This window comes from Ictidomys tridecemlineatus, chromosome 10 (genome assembly GCF_052094955.1).
Source record: "Ictidomys tridecemlineatus isolate mIctTri1 chromosome 10, mIctTri1.hap1, whole genome shotgun sequence".
Taxonomy (NCBI): Eukaryota; Metazoa; Chordata; class Mammalia; order Rodentia; family Sciuridae; genus Ictidomys; species Ictidomys tridecemlineatus.
Genome location: NC_135486.1, coordinates 108,359,546 through 108,378,709, shown reverse-complemented (window position 1 = coordinate 108,378,709; position 19,164 = coordinate 108,359,546). Strand labels below are relative to the sequence as shown.

General features: G+C 40.5%; 1 protein-coding gene across 4 annotated transcripts in view; it reads left to right on the top strand.

Annotated features, from left to right (window-relative positions):
* The first annotated feature begins 1,389 nt into the window (after positions 1-1,389).
* Sdk1 (sidekick cell adhesion molecule 1) overlaps positions 1,390-19,164 on the top strand; it is an 883,473-nt gene continuing 865,698 nt past the window's right edge. For 2 of the 4 annotated variants that reach the window (XM_078023675.1, XM_078023673.1), the window contains exon 1: positions 1,390-1,914. In XM_078023675.1, coding sequence (XP_077879801.1) covers positions 1,668-1,914 — 247 coding nt within the window. In that variant the 5' untranslated portion in view covers positions 1,390-1,667. The remainder of the gene's footprint in view (positions 1,915-19,164) is intronic. The other 2 variants (XM_078023678.1, XM_078023676.1) reach the window with 1 other exon arrangement.

Genomic DNA, 19,164 nt, shown 5'->3' with positions numbered 1-19,164 from the left:
CAGAGAACAGAGCACCTTTGGGCTGTGTTTTACCCTTATGTCGCTTCTAGCACAGGAAGGGAAGGGTCAAAAGGCGAGACTGGGGTCAGATGTAGTTCCTAATCCACCTGCTCCACTTGGCTGCTGTCTTTGGGCCTCAGTTTCTCCACCTTTCCTTTCCCCGTTAAGACTTGTGGAGGGCGGTGCTCAGACCCTAATACCAAGTTAACTCACCACAGGTACTCTGTAAACAGGCACCAGCTCCCACTCCCCAAGTCCCAGTGACATGCTCCCTACTCTCCCGCCTGGGGTCTTTTTTTTGACCGGAACAATAAATACGACAATACCAACAAGTCTGCATCAAATACTTCCTGGACAGCAGGCTCTGAGCTGGACTCACTCTCTGTCCCGTGGCTTTCCCCTACATGACCTCATTCAATCACCATCACATGCCCCCAGGCTCCTCCCGGCCAACTCCCAGCCTCATCAGTCTGTCACTCTCCAGCCCTCCTCCCACAAAAATGCTGGCCTCTAAAGCTCCAGAGCGTTTAGTTCACCCCATAAACTCAGCTAATGCTTACCACATGCGGCCGAGCGTCCGCGCCCATCCCCATCCCACCCCTACTCCCACCCGCGCGGACTCCCCGAGCCGGCCGCTGGGATCTTTTCCCTGGAAGGCCCTTCTCCCAGACCCGCCCACCGCACGGCGGGAAGCGGCCGGCGCAGCGATCCTCCAGGCCAAACATGACCTTGGACTCTTCTCCAAAGCCAGGTCTACTCCTCTGAACTGGCAGCGGGGTTGTGCCCAATGGGGCCTCTTGCTGCTAGGAATGAAAAACCCGTTTGCGCTCGTTTCTCGTTCGTAATTACAGCAACTTGGCGCGTAACCACCCAAGCACAGAGTCCACGGGTGGGAGCAGGGCGGCTCCCGGAGTGCGTGGAGGGGCGTGCCCGCATGCCCCCTGCCCAACGACCCAGCAGTATTCGCTCGCCCGTTTGCACCTGGGCGGGTCCCACCTGGCTCACAGCACCTGGGCGGCCGACAGCCACCGGAGGGTGAGGCGGCGCCACCCTGTCCGCGCACGCCGGGCCCGCGAGCCCGCCCGCGGAGCGCGTGCCGAGACGGCGCCGACTGCAGTGTCCGCCGCAGGTCCCTAGGGGGCGCAGCCGGCGCGGGAAGCCGCCAGAGCAGAGCGCCGGGGCCAGCGCGAAATTGCAGGCGGGCGGGCGCTGTGAGTTTGAAAACAGGCGAGCGCGAGGGGGCGGGTCCGGGCGCAGAGCCTTCTCTCTCAGCCAATCAGCGGAGGGCGGCGGGCGCGGGCGGCGCGTGCGACCGGGCTGTGAATGGGGCGCGGCGGCCGCGGCGGCCAAGGCGAGAGCCGGCGCGCGGGCGGGCGCACTTTCTCCTCAGCGCCGGGCGGGGGCGGCGGCGGCGGCGGCGATTGCTGCTCGGCACCCGCGGACCCCGTGGAGACCGCGACTGGCCCGGCGCTGCGGCCGCGGGGCGGCGGCCGCGAGTGGTGAGGGCAGCGTGCTGGGCGTTTGCCCCCGACAACTTCTCCCGGCCCGCTCGCGGACCCGGGACCCGCCCCTCAGCCCCGCGCCGCTGCCCGGCCGGGCGCGTTCCCGCGGAGGGGCAGCTGCCGCGTCCCTGCCCACTCCGGCGCCCGGGGTGGCGGCCGCGCGGCATGGCCCGGGGCGCTCGGCCCTCGGTGGCCGGCGGCGGCGCGGCGCCCCCTGAACTGGCGGGCCCGGGGCGGCCGCGAGGGAACCCGGCGGGCCGCGACCCCGGCGCCGACCCCCTGGGACCCCGTGCGGCGCCCGAGACCCTCGGCCGGGGCGCGAGAAGGTGGACGGCAAAGTTCGGCGCTAGTGGCCGCAGATGGTGGGCGCTGCTGACGCTCCAGCTGCACTTGTTCCGGGCGCTGGCGCAAGGTAGGTGGGCGCTGGAGATAGGCGCCGCCGGGGGGCGCGGGCCTGTTTGTGGGCTCCGGCGGGGCGGGCTGAGGCCTGGGGCGCCTCCTCAGTGGGCTCGGATGGGCGCAGGCCGGGGTCGCAGCCTGGGTGGCCTGGGGTGGGCGCCGACTGGGTGGACTCTGCGGGGGGCGCCGCCCGGGGTGGGCTCCGGCTTGTGGGCGCCGACCCGGGGGCGCAGCATTGCGAACTTTGCGAGCGCGAGCTTCTGGGTCCCCGACTCTGCCTCCGAGTGCCCGGGTCGGGACTGCGCATCGCTGGGTCTGGAGGCAGCCGTTGGGTTAATGCGGTGTGCCTTTAATCCGCGCCGGAATGGAGGAGAGGGAAACTGAGCTATCTAGAGAATGCACCGTGTTTGCGGCTTTTTTGTTTCCCCTGAAGCGAAGCCGTGTACAACCTTTAAAGTTACGGCCCCACCATCCGCTCCTTCAAAGCACGCCCGAGTCCGGTCCCATTGCTCTGATTGAACGTGGGTTGATGAGTGTCTGAGTCCTCGCACCGCAGGCTTGTTAAGGACGGTGACATCGGCGGTGGACTTCAAATGTCAAGTGCCAGTCACTGCGAGTCTCCCTTTCAGCTTTCTCCCCAGGGCCCTGTCCTCCTTGGAGTCCCCCAAGTCCTGGTTCCCGACCCCAAGTGGGTGCTGTACAATCGGTGGAGCAAAACTTTCAGCGTCCACAGCTTTGCCACTCCGCTTTTTCTTCCTCTGTTGACTTGTATTTAGAATACAGTGGTGATCTCTAAAACAGGGAGAGGGAATCTGCTGATTTCAAATGACCTTTTGAAAAATGGAGATGTAATCTCTTGGGAAAGAGCTTTCCCACCTAAATCTGAATTTCCTACCTAAACCTTTATCAAACCTGCTAGGTAGCATCTTCTTTCACAGAAGTTTGCTGTTAAAAATAAAATGTTAATACTCCTCTTTTGTGGGGTCTTTAAAACACATCCGTGAACTCGTTTTGCTGTTATCTGCTTTAGAAAAATTAACTGTGGTATTCGTTACCTGTGTCCTGAAATATTGCCATCTTAAGAAACTATACTCTGGGTTTGATGAAAGTTGCCAGCATTAGCTGTGTCCTGTGTCAGGTGAAGATGATTTAGGTGTGCCAGTGATTTCAATGTGATAACATTTTAAAGGTCTGAACTCAGTTACGATCAGATAACATAACTTTTAAATTAAGGCTTATCTAATGTTTTCTGAGTTCTTGTCTCCCTCAGGCTTTCATAAATGCCTCCTTTCGTGTTTTTACTACATGAAAACTAATTGCTGTACTGCTGGTTAACTCTTCCATTACTTGTAAAGAATTTTATTTCACTTATTTGTGTTTTTTTTTTTTTTTTTTTTTTGCTTAATGATTTAGTCTGTAAGAAAAGAATTGAGTCAATTTGTAAAATGGCATCTGTAGATTGTCAGAAGTCGGTTTGGGTGAAGAAATCTCAATCACTTAGGATGACCTTTAGGATAAGAATGGTGTTTCTTCTAAGTAACTTGCACTTTATAGTAAGACCTATATATTTCAATATTCGAAGATAAGTGCAAAATTAAATTGATGGGAAAAATCCATCAGTGGCTTTGTTTTGAAGTAAATTGCATGTAGTTAGTTTTCATCAGTTGCACTTTGAAGACCATATAAAGTGTTAGGTTTTTACAGCTGCAACATTAATGAAAATCATTAATTAAGAAAATCTAATGTAACATGAGCTTTGTTAGGGAGGACTGTTTTATTCCTTGTTGCCGCTAAAAACATTGGTACCTGTTTTACATTTATATGGTTTATGAAAGTGTACAGGTTTTTTAGTGTAAAATTTCAAATAGGTTGTCACAAATTTTAAGTTCATTGACAGGTTTCTGTTCTCTGTGCTCTGTGAAATGTGTAATATATCCATCATTTTTTGTATCATATTGAAAATGCATATTACAGAGGAGATGTCACCATTTGACAAAAGCTCATGTATCTTGAAAATGAAAATTCTGGTACTGCTATAGAGATTTCTGATGGAATGATGAGTTGGTCATATGCACAGGAATGCACTCTCTTGAATCTCATCAGATAAAATGTAACATTCTAAATGGAATAGTTACCACTAAGTTGGAACTGGTGATAAGTACCATATCATTACTATGTAGCAGGGTGAAACTATTCCTAATTGCTCAAGTGTTTCCTCTTGGCACTTCATGTGGGTAGGCTTTGTTAAAGGATCCTGGAAAAAAAAATAAAAGGCAACGTTTTTCATTAAAAGTTATGTGCATTATTGAAATAGCTACAAGATGAAATGTGTGAAATGTGAAATGCTAGATTCTCATCTGCCAAATGTAACTTTATTATGTTAGAGTTTTTTCTTTTTACATGGGAATTCCCCATGTATACTCTGCTTATTGGTGTGTCTGTGCTTTCTGTGGATTCCTAAGAAGCCAGATCTGAGTCTGAAAGGCAGGTGGCAATGCATGCTTTCCTATGCTGTCCACCAAGGAGCCAGCTGTGAGTGGTTTAGAAAGATGACTTCGGAGGCAGTGGGTGCCTCCTAAGTTATCACATGCATGCCTTTCTTTAGCTCTACTGCCAGACATTTTGTAGACTTATTGATTCTGGTCATGCTTAGAATACCTTACAGACTGAGCTTGTATCCATCATGCCAAGAGGGATAGGAATTTTTTTTGAGTTATTCAGAGTCCTCAGTTTCTCATTTGGAGTTAGACTTGTGGTTCACATTGCTGTGTTAGAATCACCAGAGACAATTGGCAAAACTATAGAGGACCAACTCCTTTTGTTTTTGAGCCACAACTTACTTTCCAGGTGATACACTGGTGTTTGAGAAGCATTAACACACATTACTTTGTTTTTCCTACCTCTAGTCATCTGCCTTTTTCCTGAAAACTCTAACCCAGTGTTTCTCAAACTTGATTTCATGTTGGAGTCACTCGTTTGCTTTAACTGACGTAATGCCTGGATCTTTCTTTCTTTTACTTTTTTTTTTTTTTTGAGAGAGAGAGAGATGGAGAGAGAGAGAAAGAGAGAGAGAGAGAATATGAATGAGAATGAATATTTATTTTTTGTAGATGGACACAACACAATGCCTTTATTTTTATGTGGTGCTAAGAATCGAACCCGGGTCCTGCCCGTGCTAGGCAGGCAAGCGCTCTACGGCTGAGTCATAATCCCAGCCCCATGCCTGGATCTTACTTCCAGAATTTGTTTGATTAACTAGAAGTTTGAGCTGGGTATCAGGCTGTTGAGAATTCCCCAGTTATTCTTGTTTACCAACATTTGAGTGCTGCTGCTCTTGTTTCTTTGTATTGCTTTTCTGTCCTTGTGTTGGCTAGTCACAGAATTTCATCCAGTTCTGTCACTATTACCCTGATTTCCTAGGATCTGGACCACTTTCTTTTTTTTAGAGAGAGAGAGAGAGAGAGAGAGAGAGAGAGAATTTTTAATATTTATTTTTTAGTTCTCGGCAGACACAACATCTTTGTTGGTATGTGGTGCTGAGGATCGAACCCGGGCCGCACGCATGCCAGGCGAGCGCGCTACCGCTTGAGCCACATCCCCAGCCCCTGGACCACTTTCCTCAGGCTATTTCTCAGCCTTGGTAAGGTTCACTAATTAGGCTTTTTTGTGACTTATTTGGAGAAATTACAAAACAGTATTTATTGGGATCACTACAAAACTACAAATCTAGCTTTCTTTTAAGCCCTTATTGCTTTCCTTCAATGCTGAAGTGCTTTGTTCCCTCTCTGAACCTTCCCCTCACAACTTTGTAGTTTTGAGTTTTAGTTGAAACTTCGGTTCCAGACCAAGTTTGGAACCTACCTTGCTCCAGTAGATAGTCTTTCTTTCTTCCTTTCTTTTTCGGTACTTCCTTCCTTTCTTTTTTGGGAACCCAGGGGCGCATAACCTTGGAGACGCATCCTTAGCCCTCTTCTATATCTTATTTTGAGACAGGGTCTCTCTGAGTTGCTTAGGGTCTTCATAAATTGCTGAGGCTATCTTTGAACTCATGATCCTCCTGTTTCAACCCCCCTCCCAGTCTTATGCTTAGTAAGTACCCAGATACTTACTGAATTAAATATCATTAGGCCACTGCATATTTTACAGATGGCAACTAGTCATTTGATGGGTGACTATATCAATAGTAAGTGGATTGTCACTTATACAGTCTGCATGTGTAGCCACCTGTAGTCTTTCCTTCAGTGAGCCATTGTGTATCAGGCACCATGGGTTTATTTATTTTTCACTATGACTCCTGAGTGCCAGATAGCATTTTTTTTTTTTCATCTTACCAGTGAGGAAATAGCACTGAGAGAGAAGTTATTTGCCTAAGGTCCCAGGACTGGGGGTGGAGCTGGGGTTGGAGCTGGGGGTGAGGGTGGAGGTAGAGCTGGGGGTTAGGGTGGGGGTAGGGAGTCTGAATCGGTCTGTGAATATTAACCAGAGTTCACAACCATTGGATTAGAGTGTCTCCCATGTAGCCTCTACCTTTATAAGTGGAGTGGAGAGTGGGGAGCAATCTGATCCTAATTTCAGGAAAGATATGGGAATAATGTTTTAAATAACACATTGAGTTACTTTAAGTCTCAGCTTACTTTACATTTATGATTGAAAGATAATAAAAAATTAGGTAATTTGGAAGACAGAGAAATGTGTATTTTCCCATGATAAAATGGCTGTTGCTATTTTGGTGTATTTCTCCCTCCCTTCCAAATTTTTCATAACATAACTTCAAATTTTAGCTGTAAGTGGGTTGTGGCAGTCTGTTGAAATTGAATGGGCCTTTCCGAGTGGGATTGGACTGGATCAACCATATCTTTGAGGAACATTTGATAAAGTCTCTTATCTATACTCAAGTACATGAATTTAAGACTTTTAAATAAAGAGACAAGAGTTTGTACAGATCTGACATTTATTAGGTTTCTTTAGCATGCATTTTGTCTAACATCTGATAAGTTCAGCTACATTCTGGGATTATTCCTGGCCAGAAAGTTTCCCATGCCCTTAAATCTTGGGGCAAAACAAAGTGGAAGATTTTAAGCAGGTAATTCAGTGGTATCAAATAAGACTTTCTAGTTAAATTCTGTTACCTTTATATTTTCATCCTAAGGGTACTTGCATCATTTTTGTTGATAAATGAATTTTGATATTTCAGGTGGTTTACAGCTTATAGTATCTTCTCCCTGCCTTCTGACTTTCCTCGGTTATCCCTGAGATAGAGACCACTTATGTTGGATCACTAACACTAGAATTTAGGAAGGACACAATGAGGAGGAAAACACTGGATTTCAAGTAGGTCATGGCTTAAATTTTTATAAAAGTGAAGAAAATGATAGTTAGACTAGACCCCCCTTTAGTATCATGCATGAACATTGAGTGAAGTCAAAGGTAGGAAATGAAAATAGATGGAAAGGTATAGTATAAAGGGTTAATTACCTTAAAATAAAAGGTATTAATGTAAGTTTCATTTGGTTAAATAATCCCAGTAAGAAGTGATGCCTTTCTACCTAATGTAATTGAACATTTAAATCTATCTAGACTCCTTTATTGTAATTAAACTTCAATTTTTTATAAGGCATTGCCTTAAATTCCCCTCTAAATCTGTACATCTTTGAATCAAAAGGGCATGAACATTTGCATCCATAACCCTGAGGGAGAATTGATTTCGTCATCTGGGACTGCAAGTATGGCACCTCCTGCCCTCCTATGGCAGTACATAGAAATTACAGTGATAAGCTTTTCACTGAGTAGCCCATATGTGGAAGTCTCAGTTTGATAGACCACTGCTTGCCACTTGTTGCTCCTATACCTGAGACCTGTTCTGGAGAAATTTATTATTAGTTTTAAAACTTTATTACATTAACACTATTTTTATTATTATATCCAAATATAGAAATAAAAAAAATACTATGGGAGCATTGCCTTAGAAGACTTTGTTTGTGCATTTGCTTATTCTAGTATTTATATTATTTGGCTTCCTGACAGTAAAGTCAGAGACTTATTATGTCAGCATGGCTCCAGTCTCCTGTGTGTGTGTGTGTGTGTGTGTATGTGTGTATAATTTCCTCTCTAATAAAGCTTTCCTAGAAACACGGATGTGGCAAGTGGAAAAGACTTTAGGCTAAATGTTAATAGCCCTGGCTTTTATCTCATTCCGAAACTACCTGGCAATATGAGCATGTTTGTTGGCCTCTCTGTTTTCTCACCATAAAAGGAAGTGGGGAGGCTGGGGTTGTGGCTCAGTGGTAGAGTGCTCGCCTAGCACTGGGAGGCCCTGGGTTTGATCCTTAGCACCACATAAAAATAAAATATTGTGTCCATCTACAACTAAAAATTAAAAAACAAACAACACCACCACCAACAACAAAAAACAGGTGAAGTACCCCCTCCCCCCAAAAAAGGAAGGGGATTAGATTAGATGTTCAAAATTGTTCTGCTCTGATTCTCTGATCTTTATGTTATATCCTTTGTATCCTTCACCAGAGTCTTTGGGTGTCTCCTTTCTGGGATTCTGTAACTCCATGTCTTAGCTTGTAGAACTGACTTCTTTTCATTTTACTTTTGTAGGGTATTTACAATGCTTAAGTCAACTGAGGTGTAATATAAGGTGCTGTCATCTAACATATAATGTATTTACTGTAGCCTGAAAAAGGTTCATGCTCAAAAATTTAGGTTCTGAAAGCAAATTAGTGCCATAATTTATCAGTGTATATCTGAAGTTTGTGGAAATAAATTTTCTTAAAATAGGAGATGGTTATTTATCTAAATGGCTAAAAAAAAAAAGGACAAGACTAATCTACTGGAGGCAATTAATGCAGCAAAGAAATTTAAAAAGAAATAACAATGGTTAGGAGAATGTTTACATTTACTGGACAGTGATCATAAGTAATTAAAGAGATTAGCAGATGATGTCTGTTGATATTTCTGTGCTCAACCTAATGTTATGTTGGTTTAATTGTGTTCATTAGTAAATCAAAGAGTTCTTAAAAATACCAATTATTTTTTATTTTAACTGGCTTAGCTGGCATTCTGTTGATAATGCAGACAATGTCTATTGAAGTTAATAGCTATCAATGAAACAATCCAGTTTCTTGACAGCTGATGTGTCAGTCAAGTAAATTTATTTACTGACCTTTGGAGATCAACTTGTTGAACATGACGACCTAAGACTATAATTTTTTTTCAGTATTGGCCACACTGTGTTTTTTCTTTTTGATGATTCTGCTTGGGATTGAACCCACAGGTGCTCTACCACTGAACTATATTCCCATCCTTTTTTATTTTTAAAAATTTGAGATAGGGTCTGGTGAAGTTGTGATCTTACTGCCTTCAGGCCTTCTAAGTAGCTGGGATTACAGGCATTCACCATCCCACCTGACTCATTGTATTTTTTTTAAGAATTATAATTTTAATGGATAAGGCATGACTTTGGAGAGAGTGGTCTAGCCCATTCTCTAAAGCCCACTCTCCAAAGTCATGCCTTATCCATTAAAATTATAATTTTTTTAAAAAATACAATGATTCAGGTGGGGTGGTGAATGCCTATAATCCCAGCTACTTGGAAGGTTTGAAGGCAGAAAGATTATTACAAAGAAAAAATTAGCCTTGGGTGCTGTTTTGTTGCCTTTTCTTCCTTTTATAACTCTCCTCAGATTCTTTACCATGAGAGGTTTTCAAGATTGATTTTTACAAAGATGAATGGTATTTCCAAAAAATAAAAATAAAAGTGAAGTAACCAAAAAATAACAATAGTGACTTGGGGAGTAATATGGATAAGTGGGGGAAGCACAAGTAGTTGCCTATATTAATAACAGGTGTTAGGAATTTTAGCAACTCAAGAGGCTTATGAGGAATAATGTTTCAGATTTGGGCTAAGGAGAGATCTTTGAATGTCATTAAGTATAACCTGTTATATTTAGGGCAATCATATCCAGATATATTTTTTTTGGGGGGTGTGTGTGTTTTCTTCCTCCATGATTGAGGGCATGTTTTCAAAGTGTAGGGCAGTTCTGTCTTGACTTCTCTGTGGGTGTTACATGTGTTACAAAAAGAATGAATATTTTGATTCTGTGAGAGGAAGCCTTCTATAGAATAGATGTCAGCATTGATTTTATACATGAACCACCAGATGGCAACAGAAAGTGTTTATATAGGATATAATCTGTGGTTCACACAGCTAATATTTTTTTCTTCTGTGATACATGCCTCTTCTCAATATACTTATAAAGTTAAGACAATTTCGAGTTTGTACTACTTGAGAATGTACAATCTAATCACAAAATAGAGTAGTGATACAGTATCATTAGAAAGAGATTTTTATTTACATGAGTGAATGCATAAACTGTTCCCAAAGGAAGTGAGTTTCTATGGATGTAGCTTTATCATTTATATTATTGTATAGTCATGCTTCTACTTCCACTTTTTAAATTCTGCATTTATTCATCTCTTATGGTAAACTGTGTTGATTTGCAGAACATTAAAGAAAGTATGGTTCTTACCCTAAAGCATTTTATGTAACACCTTTAAAGGGAGGAGATATATGAATTTACAAACACTAAGCATATTTATATATTTGCTGACCAAAGGTATTTTTACTTTATGTAAAATTTATTTTTACCTTGTAGGCATAGCCCCCTCTTTTGAAAGTGTGTCATCCTGGCTCTTAAAGTCGCTTGCTTAGCTAATGTTTCCTGAATGCAACCTAGAAACTCAGTCTGAACTGCTTAAGCAGGGGTCGGGGGGGTGGTGGATAATTTTATTGGAGAGATCTGGGAATGTAACTAGAAGGATACCTTGAAACTTGGGCAAGTTTATAATTAGGGCCTACCTCAGGAATAAGTGCTCATGTACACAGACTAGCAGGCATAGTTTTTCTAGTCCTCTTTTCACAGATAGGACAGCACTTTGTGAAAAGGGACAGACTTTGATACCAAGTCTAAAATTTGTGAGATGATCAGATTTGTATTTTAAAATCATTTTTGCGGGGAGGGAGAGCATTGTTTTTGTTGCAAAACTAAGAAAGGGTAGAAGAAACCAGAATGAGTGACTATAGATGAGGTAGGCTGTAGCAGAAGTGAAGGTGGGAGGAGTGGGCAGGCTGAACTGTGGTGGTGATGCTGGAGTGAGAGATTAGGAGGCCAGAAATGAACAGGATTTGGTAATAGGTTGTATATGAAGAGTAAGTGAGATAATGTCAAAGGTGATATCCAGGTTTCTAGCTTGCATGTCTAGTTATTCATTGAGGTTGGACCATCTCACTTGGAGCAGTTATGGTCATGATTCTGGTTTTGAATGTATTAGTGTGTTGTACCCTGGAGGCATCTGGACAGAGCTGTTAAAAAAGTGCTTATATAAATGAGTTTTGAAATCTGAGAAGTCTATGCTTTTGGTATAAATACTTAATGGAGATGGGATAGTTAGCAACTTAAGAGAATGGGCCTGGCATAAAACAAAACTGGCAAAATCAGTTGCTAGATGTGCTTCCTTGGGTTCACTTCTTAATCTTCTTCAAACCTTATTTTTCTTATCCCTGAAGAATTGTATAATAAGTATATTCACTTAATGTATCCTTTGAGAATTGATAATGATTTTTGGGTAAGGTGTTTAGCACCTTACCAAGTACATGCTATTTTTATTTACACTTTGGTGGATAGGCCTTATGCCTCATTCAACTTTTTTACCCTCCATAGCAATAGAGATCAGTGAGCCACTGTAATAGAGTGGGAGTATAAACAACTGACACAACTAGAGACGTATTCTAGTAGTAGTAATCTGGCTATGATTTAATGGGTAAATTGCAGGGAAAGGGAGTGGAATGATGAGGATAAGTTAGGAATAATAAATATTTGAACTCTGGTAGTATTGGGATGGAAAAATTGGAATGGTCAGTATTGCTCCAAGAGGTGAATGAGATGGAGACCAAGACCATATATTGGATTTTTTGATGAGGTGAGAAGTAGTGATCCTTTTTAGTATAAGTTTTCTGGAGTTCTCAGAATAAAGTATGTAGAAGCTGATTATGGGTAGGGAGAAAATGGAGGCAACAGGTGTGTTCTTCTACTGTGGAAATTCTCAAGCAGTGAAAGAACTACCAAGGCATTTGAAATGCATAGTGACAAAATGATCTTAAAATGCCTTGGGAATACTCATCTTTTTTTTTTTTTTTTCCCTTTCTAAATTTAAAAACTGTTCTTGAGATAGGGGGAGAAAAAGTGGGCTGTTTTCATCTGGCAAAATGGTATGTATTCATCACAATTTTGTTATTTCAGTTTCATATTTCATGACTACTGGAAGCTTTTAGCACCATTGCTAGCAGAGCTGATATAGAGGACTCAAATCCCCACCCCACTGTGAACACGTAGAAACTGGACAAAAATAGAGCAAGAATAAACAAAAGCTTTCTTGGGCTTGAAAGACCAGGACATGCCCAGGTGCAAGAAATGCAAATAAAGCTTGTGCTAGGACAGTAATCAGGAGCTCCAGGCCTGTGACAGTTTCAGATCTGGATATGGGTTGCAAGGGCTGGGTCTGGGAGTCTATTAAAGGAGCAGAAGACTCAACCTTAGGTCTGCATAAATTTGGAAGGTGGAGTGGAGGTACCCTGGCATAAAAGATACCCTTGAAAGGCTGTCCCATCTGTGAAAACAGGACTAGAAAAACTATGCCTATTAGTCTGGGAAAGTGCAAATAAACTGCTGTCCTAAGGTAGTGATATTTAAGATTAAAAAAATAAACCAAAAAACAATCTTAAACTTAAGGCTGCAACTCACAGTATGTGTGTGGGGGTAGGTCCAAATCCAGTATTTCTTCCAGTGCAATTAACTCTCATACTGAGAAATTAACACAAAATCTGGTCCCGAACTATGGAAACTAATAGAGCCCTCAGAAGTAAGTGTAAATATAGCAAGAATAAACAAAAGCAAATTAAAAACCTAGGACTTTTGCAGAAGAAATAACTTGTGTTAAAGATGAGCTTGCAATTCAAAATGGCCCAGCCACACAAGGAAAAGAATCACTGTGAAGGAGAGTCAGCAGATGTTATAAATAGGAAAATTAGTACTCCAAGAGGTAGAGAGGATAGGACATGTGAAAGAGATTACTTGGTTAAAATTATTAGAGATGAAAGAAGTAAGACTATAATGAAAGAATAGATTAGAATGGGAACATATATATCTGGAAAAGAACCAAATAAAACTTCTGGAAATGAAAATTATGGCCATTAAATTTAAAAAAGTAACCTCAAAGTACAGGTTAAACAGCCAAGTGATATAATTGAAGAGAAAACTATTGATTTTTAAGGAGATTTGAGGAAATTGCTTGAATTCAGAACTGAGAGATAAAGAGATGGAAAATGAGTGGTTAAGATTCATGAACTTTAGAATGAGAAAGGCCAGTATTACCTTCTGTAAGCTTCTAGGAAGAACAAGTGGAGGAGAGGCACTATTAGAAGACATAATGGTTGAATATTTTTCATAATGCAAGGCCTGAGTTCTTGGGTTCCAGGATCACAAGGAACTCCAAACAGGATTGGTAAAAATAAACTCATAACTTGGATACATTGTAGGTGAAACACTAGAAAGTAAGACAAAGCAATTTGAGGCATACAGATAATCTAGATTAGCAGGTGTTTTATCATGAAGATATTTGAGTAACAGCTTCAAAGTACTGAAGGGGAAAAAATTACCCTAAAAAATTACCTGTCTTCATATAAAGAAATATTTTTAAAAAAGTGAAATTAAGATTTTGTAGATAAAGACAAAGTTGACCATTTATTTGCTTTCTCTGGAGTAACTGCTAGAAGATGTACTTCAGGAAGAAGGAAATTGAAATTGGAAGGAGTGAGATGCAAATAGCTAAGTGATAGGAAGCAATGTAGTGTTACCTTTCTTAAGTTTGTTCTGTAAATACTTGTGAAGTAAGGAGAGTCAGTAAACCTGTAAACCTGGGTTCCACATCAATGGATAATCCAACCTTGCATTGAAAATATTTGGGGAAAAGAAATTGCATCTTCACTGAACATGTGCAAACTTTTTTTCTTTATTCCCTATACAATATAACAATTACTTATATAGAATTGTATTATGTATTAAAAGTAATACAGAGGTGACTTAGAGTATATTGGATGTGCATAGTTTATGTGTAAATACTGTGCTTATTTAAGGGACTTGAACATCCACAGATTTTAATGTCTGGTAGGGGAGAAGGGCTGAAGATCCTGGAATCAATCCCCCATGGACACTGAAGGACAACTATATCAGCAATTTCCATTGCTAATGTTGTAATATGTACAGATTAGCTCAAGAGTGTGAGCTATGGGGTGTAGTGAATATAGTTAGCTAAAGAGTGTGAGTGGCGGTGAAGTGGATGAGTTTGAGATGTTGGTCAAAGGAAATTTCAGTCATAAGTAATAACTTCTAGAAGTTCTGTTTCACAACATGGTGACTGGAGTAAATAACAATGTGTTCTTGAAAATTTCTGAGAATAGATTTTAAGTGTTCTTGCCATAAAAAGTATGTGAAAGAGCACACATATATTAATTAACTCAGTTTAGCATATTCCACGTGTATACTTATTTCAAAACATGTTGTATATGGTAAATATACAGTTGGCCTTTGAACAACACTGGGGTTAGAGGCACTGACTTTTCTGGGCAGGCAAAAATCTGAATAATTTTTGATTGTCTGAAAGTTGATAGCCTGCACTTGACTGGAAACCTTACTGGTAATATAAACAGCTGTTTAAAGCATATTTTGTAGGCTATATGTATTATATATCTATATATTTTAAAGAGAGAATGAGAGAGAGAGAGAGAGAATTTTAATATTTATTTTTTAGTCTTTGGTGGACACAATATCTTTGTTTGTATGTGGTGCTGAGGATCGAACCCGGGCTGCACACATGCCAGGCGAGCGCGCTACCGCTTGAGCCACATCCCCAGCCCGGTTATATGTATTATATACAGTGGGAAATAACTGGAACCACAGATATCACAAATTTTTACTGTGGCATGTCATTTACTGGAGAGAACTACTCAGGTTGAGATGGTTAGTGACATGATGTTTTAAATGAACATTTGAACTTGCTGCATTGGTGACAGGAGGTGGCTACAGAATTATTATAGTAGGACAGTATAGGCTACAGTTAATTGTAGTTTTAATTTTTTTTGTGTGCTGGGGACTAAACTTGGAGTCTTGTACATTGTAAACACAAGCTATACAACTGAGCTTTCCCATTAGCCTGCAGTTGTGACAATACTGCATCTTACTGTTTATATTTCTCTCCATTTTGAATGGCACTGTACTGTGTTTTGTCTGTAAGTTTCGATAAATTTTAACATTTTTCTTCTACACTACTGAGGATTGAACATAGGGGTTCACACATATGATAGGCAAATGCTCTATTACTGAGCTACATCCCAGCCCCAAATTTAACTTTTTATAATGAATTTGTGTATATTATATAGTAGAAAATGATAACATGGACTAGTCTATACCTATTTTATATATTCTCAAGACATATCTTTTTCTTTTTCTTTTTTTTTTTTTTTTTACGTTTCAAGGCTAAGCAGTTTGCAGGCTTTTCAAATTGTTGCAAATATCAAAAACAAAAACAAGAACAAGGGGTTGGGGATATGGCTCAGTTGCTTAGCATGCACGAATCCCTGGATTCAATCCCCAGCACCACAAAACCCCACAAAAACCTAAAAACACAGAACTACTGCAAGTAATTGGATCCATGCAGTTGAAACCCATGTTGTTCAAAGCTCAACTATATACAGTCTTTGCCAATTAGAATAAATTTTAAAAAGTTGGACCGACAATATTAGTTCAGTCAGTGCTTTAAGTCACTGTATGAGGCAACAGAGGCACAGTCAGTGAAACAGTTTCTTCCTGTGGGCCCTGTGGTTGATTAGGACATGCATACTTGCAGATACAAGGCAGAGCAGTCGACACTGGAGGGCCCTTTAAGCCAGACAGAAGGCTCAAAGTTGGGGAGGTGAGGACTAAAGTGGGGATGCTAGTGGGCATTTTAGACTCTGGGGATGCAGAGTAACACTTGGGAACACAAAGATGAAGAATTCTAGAAGAAGGAGCCTGAGTTACAGAACTGAGGAACTCAACTCTTAGATAAAAGTTATCTTGCCAAACAGGAGTTCCAAACATCAAGACCTTCCTGTTTAGCTGATATATTTGGAATGCTGTCTTTACATTCTGAATGCTGGGGGTCTTATGATCATAGCCAATATTCTGTACAACCTTTCATAGCTATCAGAAAGTGCAAAAATATAATACTTTTAACAGTTGGAATGGAACCACCATTTGACCTAGTTACCCTATTCCTTGGCATATACCCAAAGACTTAAAATCAAACATACTTCAGGGATACGGTTATATAAATATTTGTAGCAGCTCAATGCACAATAACTAAGGTATGGAACCAACCTAGATGCCCTTCAACAGATGAATGGATAAAGAAAATGTAGGACATATACACAATGAAATATTACTCAGCCATAAAGAATAATGAAATTATTGTATTTGCCAGTAAATAGATGGAACTGGAGACTATCATGCTAAATAAAATGAATCCCCCCAAGCCAAAGGCTGAATATTCTTTTTGATATGCAGATACTGACTCAGTGTGGGGTGAGGAAAGAGGAATGGAAGTTCACTGGTTTGGACCTGGGAAGTTGGGGAAGCAAGAGGAGAATGGGAAAGACAGTAAAATGAATCTGATGGGACATAACATTTCTGTGTTCATATATGAATGCACAATCATTGTAACTCTATATCATGTATAACCACAAAAATGGGAAGTTATACTCCATGTCTGTATGATATGTCAAAATACATTCTATTATGTATTAACTAAAAAGAACAAAAAAAGTACTTTTAACAATTGAGGGGAAGCGTATACATAGAGGAACATGATTGAGAGCCTCAATTGATGAGGGTAAATAACATGAGAATATAGTTTGCATTTTTGTGGCAACTTGACATGTCTGTTGATCTGGTGGTTTCTCACCAACTTTTAAACTTTGAAAATGGCTCAAATTTAGTGCCATGGACTATTGGAAAGACAAAGATCCTCTGTCTTTGCTGTTCTATGTCTTTGCTGTTCTTTGTTAAGTCATCAAAAGCATGAAGCATAGGATGTGGTATACATCTATATAGATGAGATGGATACTGTACAGCAATTTAAAAGTATAGCATTTTATTAGCTTCAAATACAGCTTGAGTTTTTAATTTTTTTTAACTTGCAGTTACTTCATTTCAAAAATTGCTCTTTTTGGGTGAATAAACTGAATTTTGTCAGGTACTATTGGCATCAAAACTTTTTAAAGTCAAATCTCATGTGACCCGTGGATTATCCCACATCAACTATTAAGGAAACCTGGGGAGTGCTAACCTCTCACTTCTGTTCCCTTGTCTTAGGAGGAACCTGTGTTGGCTGGAGTCCTGTGTCCCTGTGGTCAACATCAGGTCACTCTGACAAACATGATAAGCATCTGAATTTTTCTGTCTCTTTATAGTGGCTGGTGTGGCACATGAGAAGATTACTATGTCGGTATTAAAAAGAATGTAGAAGTGGTTTTAATTGACATAGAAGGATGTTTGATATATGAGAAATTTGGTTACAGAATGCTTTGTACAGCATAATAGCACATTTTTATTGAATGTTTTTCACATTTGGGCCAGTTTACTGAGGACTTTCTATGCAGTATCTCTTATGTCCTGTTTTGTAGATGAAGAAATGGAGGTACAGAGAAATTAAGGTCACTCATTTAGGTGGTGGAACTGGGATTTGGATGCAGTGCTGGCTGTCTTTGAGCACCTGTTCTTAGACTTTTACTGCACTGTGGTGAGCCTCTATCACAGGAAGCCTCCAAGTATAGGTTTTTATGTGTGTGAAAGTAGAAAAGGGCCTAGAAACTAATTTTTGGTGAGTAGAATTATGATGTCCTTTTAAGAACTTTTCTTTATTTTTCTAATTTTCTATAATGAGATTAGGTTGCTTTTGAAATAAGAAATAATGTTAAGTCTTATAGAGAAACATAAAGATGAAAAAAATGGGAGTATTAAATAAAAAAACAGGTAAGAAATTATTGTGATTTACAGTTTGCAATATGATTGAAGGGGTACACAAACTTTTTAAAGTGTTTATCTCTGTTATTGAGGAATCTTTTCTTTCTGAATATACTGTTTAGTGAGCTTTTGTAACTTTATTAAACTGTAAAGCCATTAAAATTCTTTGCCATTTGTGATATCGGTGGATTTGAGGAGGAATATGGTATAAAAATGGTTTAGTGGTTCAGGTTGAGATTAAATGATTGGGGATCTGGATTTTTTTTCCTATTTGAGGGATATTAAATTATTGTTTGGGCCTTATTTTGTTCATCTGCTTGAAAAAGGTATGCAGTATCTTAAGTCACAGGCTCTTTATAAGAACAAAAAACTACTTTGAAAGATGGATTGATAAACACATTTGTACCATTGATTTCTGGTTAGGGCTGTTTAATCTTTTTGATTCCACTGTCAAATTCTCCCAATACCAACTCAGATATCGAATCCATTCAGTACATACAAGTTTTTTAATGATACTGTGCACGAAATCATTGAAACATGCAGTTGTAAATTAAAATTAGGAGTGAATTTAAATTTAAATATATGTAAATTTAGTTCTTAAAAGTTAAATTTAAGTATACTAAATATAATATAAATGTAAATTAGGAGAGCATCATGTATGCATGCTGTAGTGTTGTAGGTAACAGTTGGGTGGCACCTAGTTTACAAAAATGTACCATTTTCTACAGTCAAATGCTGTACCCCTGAGCTCCATCCCCTAAAGATGTACCATTTTCTCAGAATGCACTGGTACATAGCAGAGGCACCATTGGCTGTTTCTCTGTCCTGTCATCTCTTGACTTGTTTTTATGGAGCTCTACAAATGCTTGCAGCCTGGAGCTGTTGTGGGTTTTGTCCAACCTGAGATTTGGATGTTCAGTTCTTCATCTATTTGTTTTCTAGTATATCCCCATTTTTTTGCTTAAACTATCCAGAGTTGCTTTTCTTTGAGCACAGTTCAAACTATTAAAAATGAGGAAGGATGTTTAATACTCATTACCAACAATTTTGAATCATATTATAAAATTGTAATTCTTAAAGTTAAGACAAGCAAAAGAACATATATTGATTCTTAATGGTTATATTATCCATGTAATTAT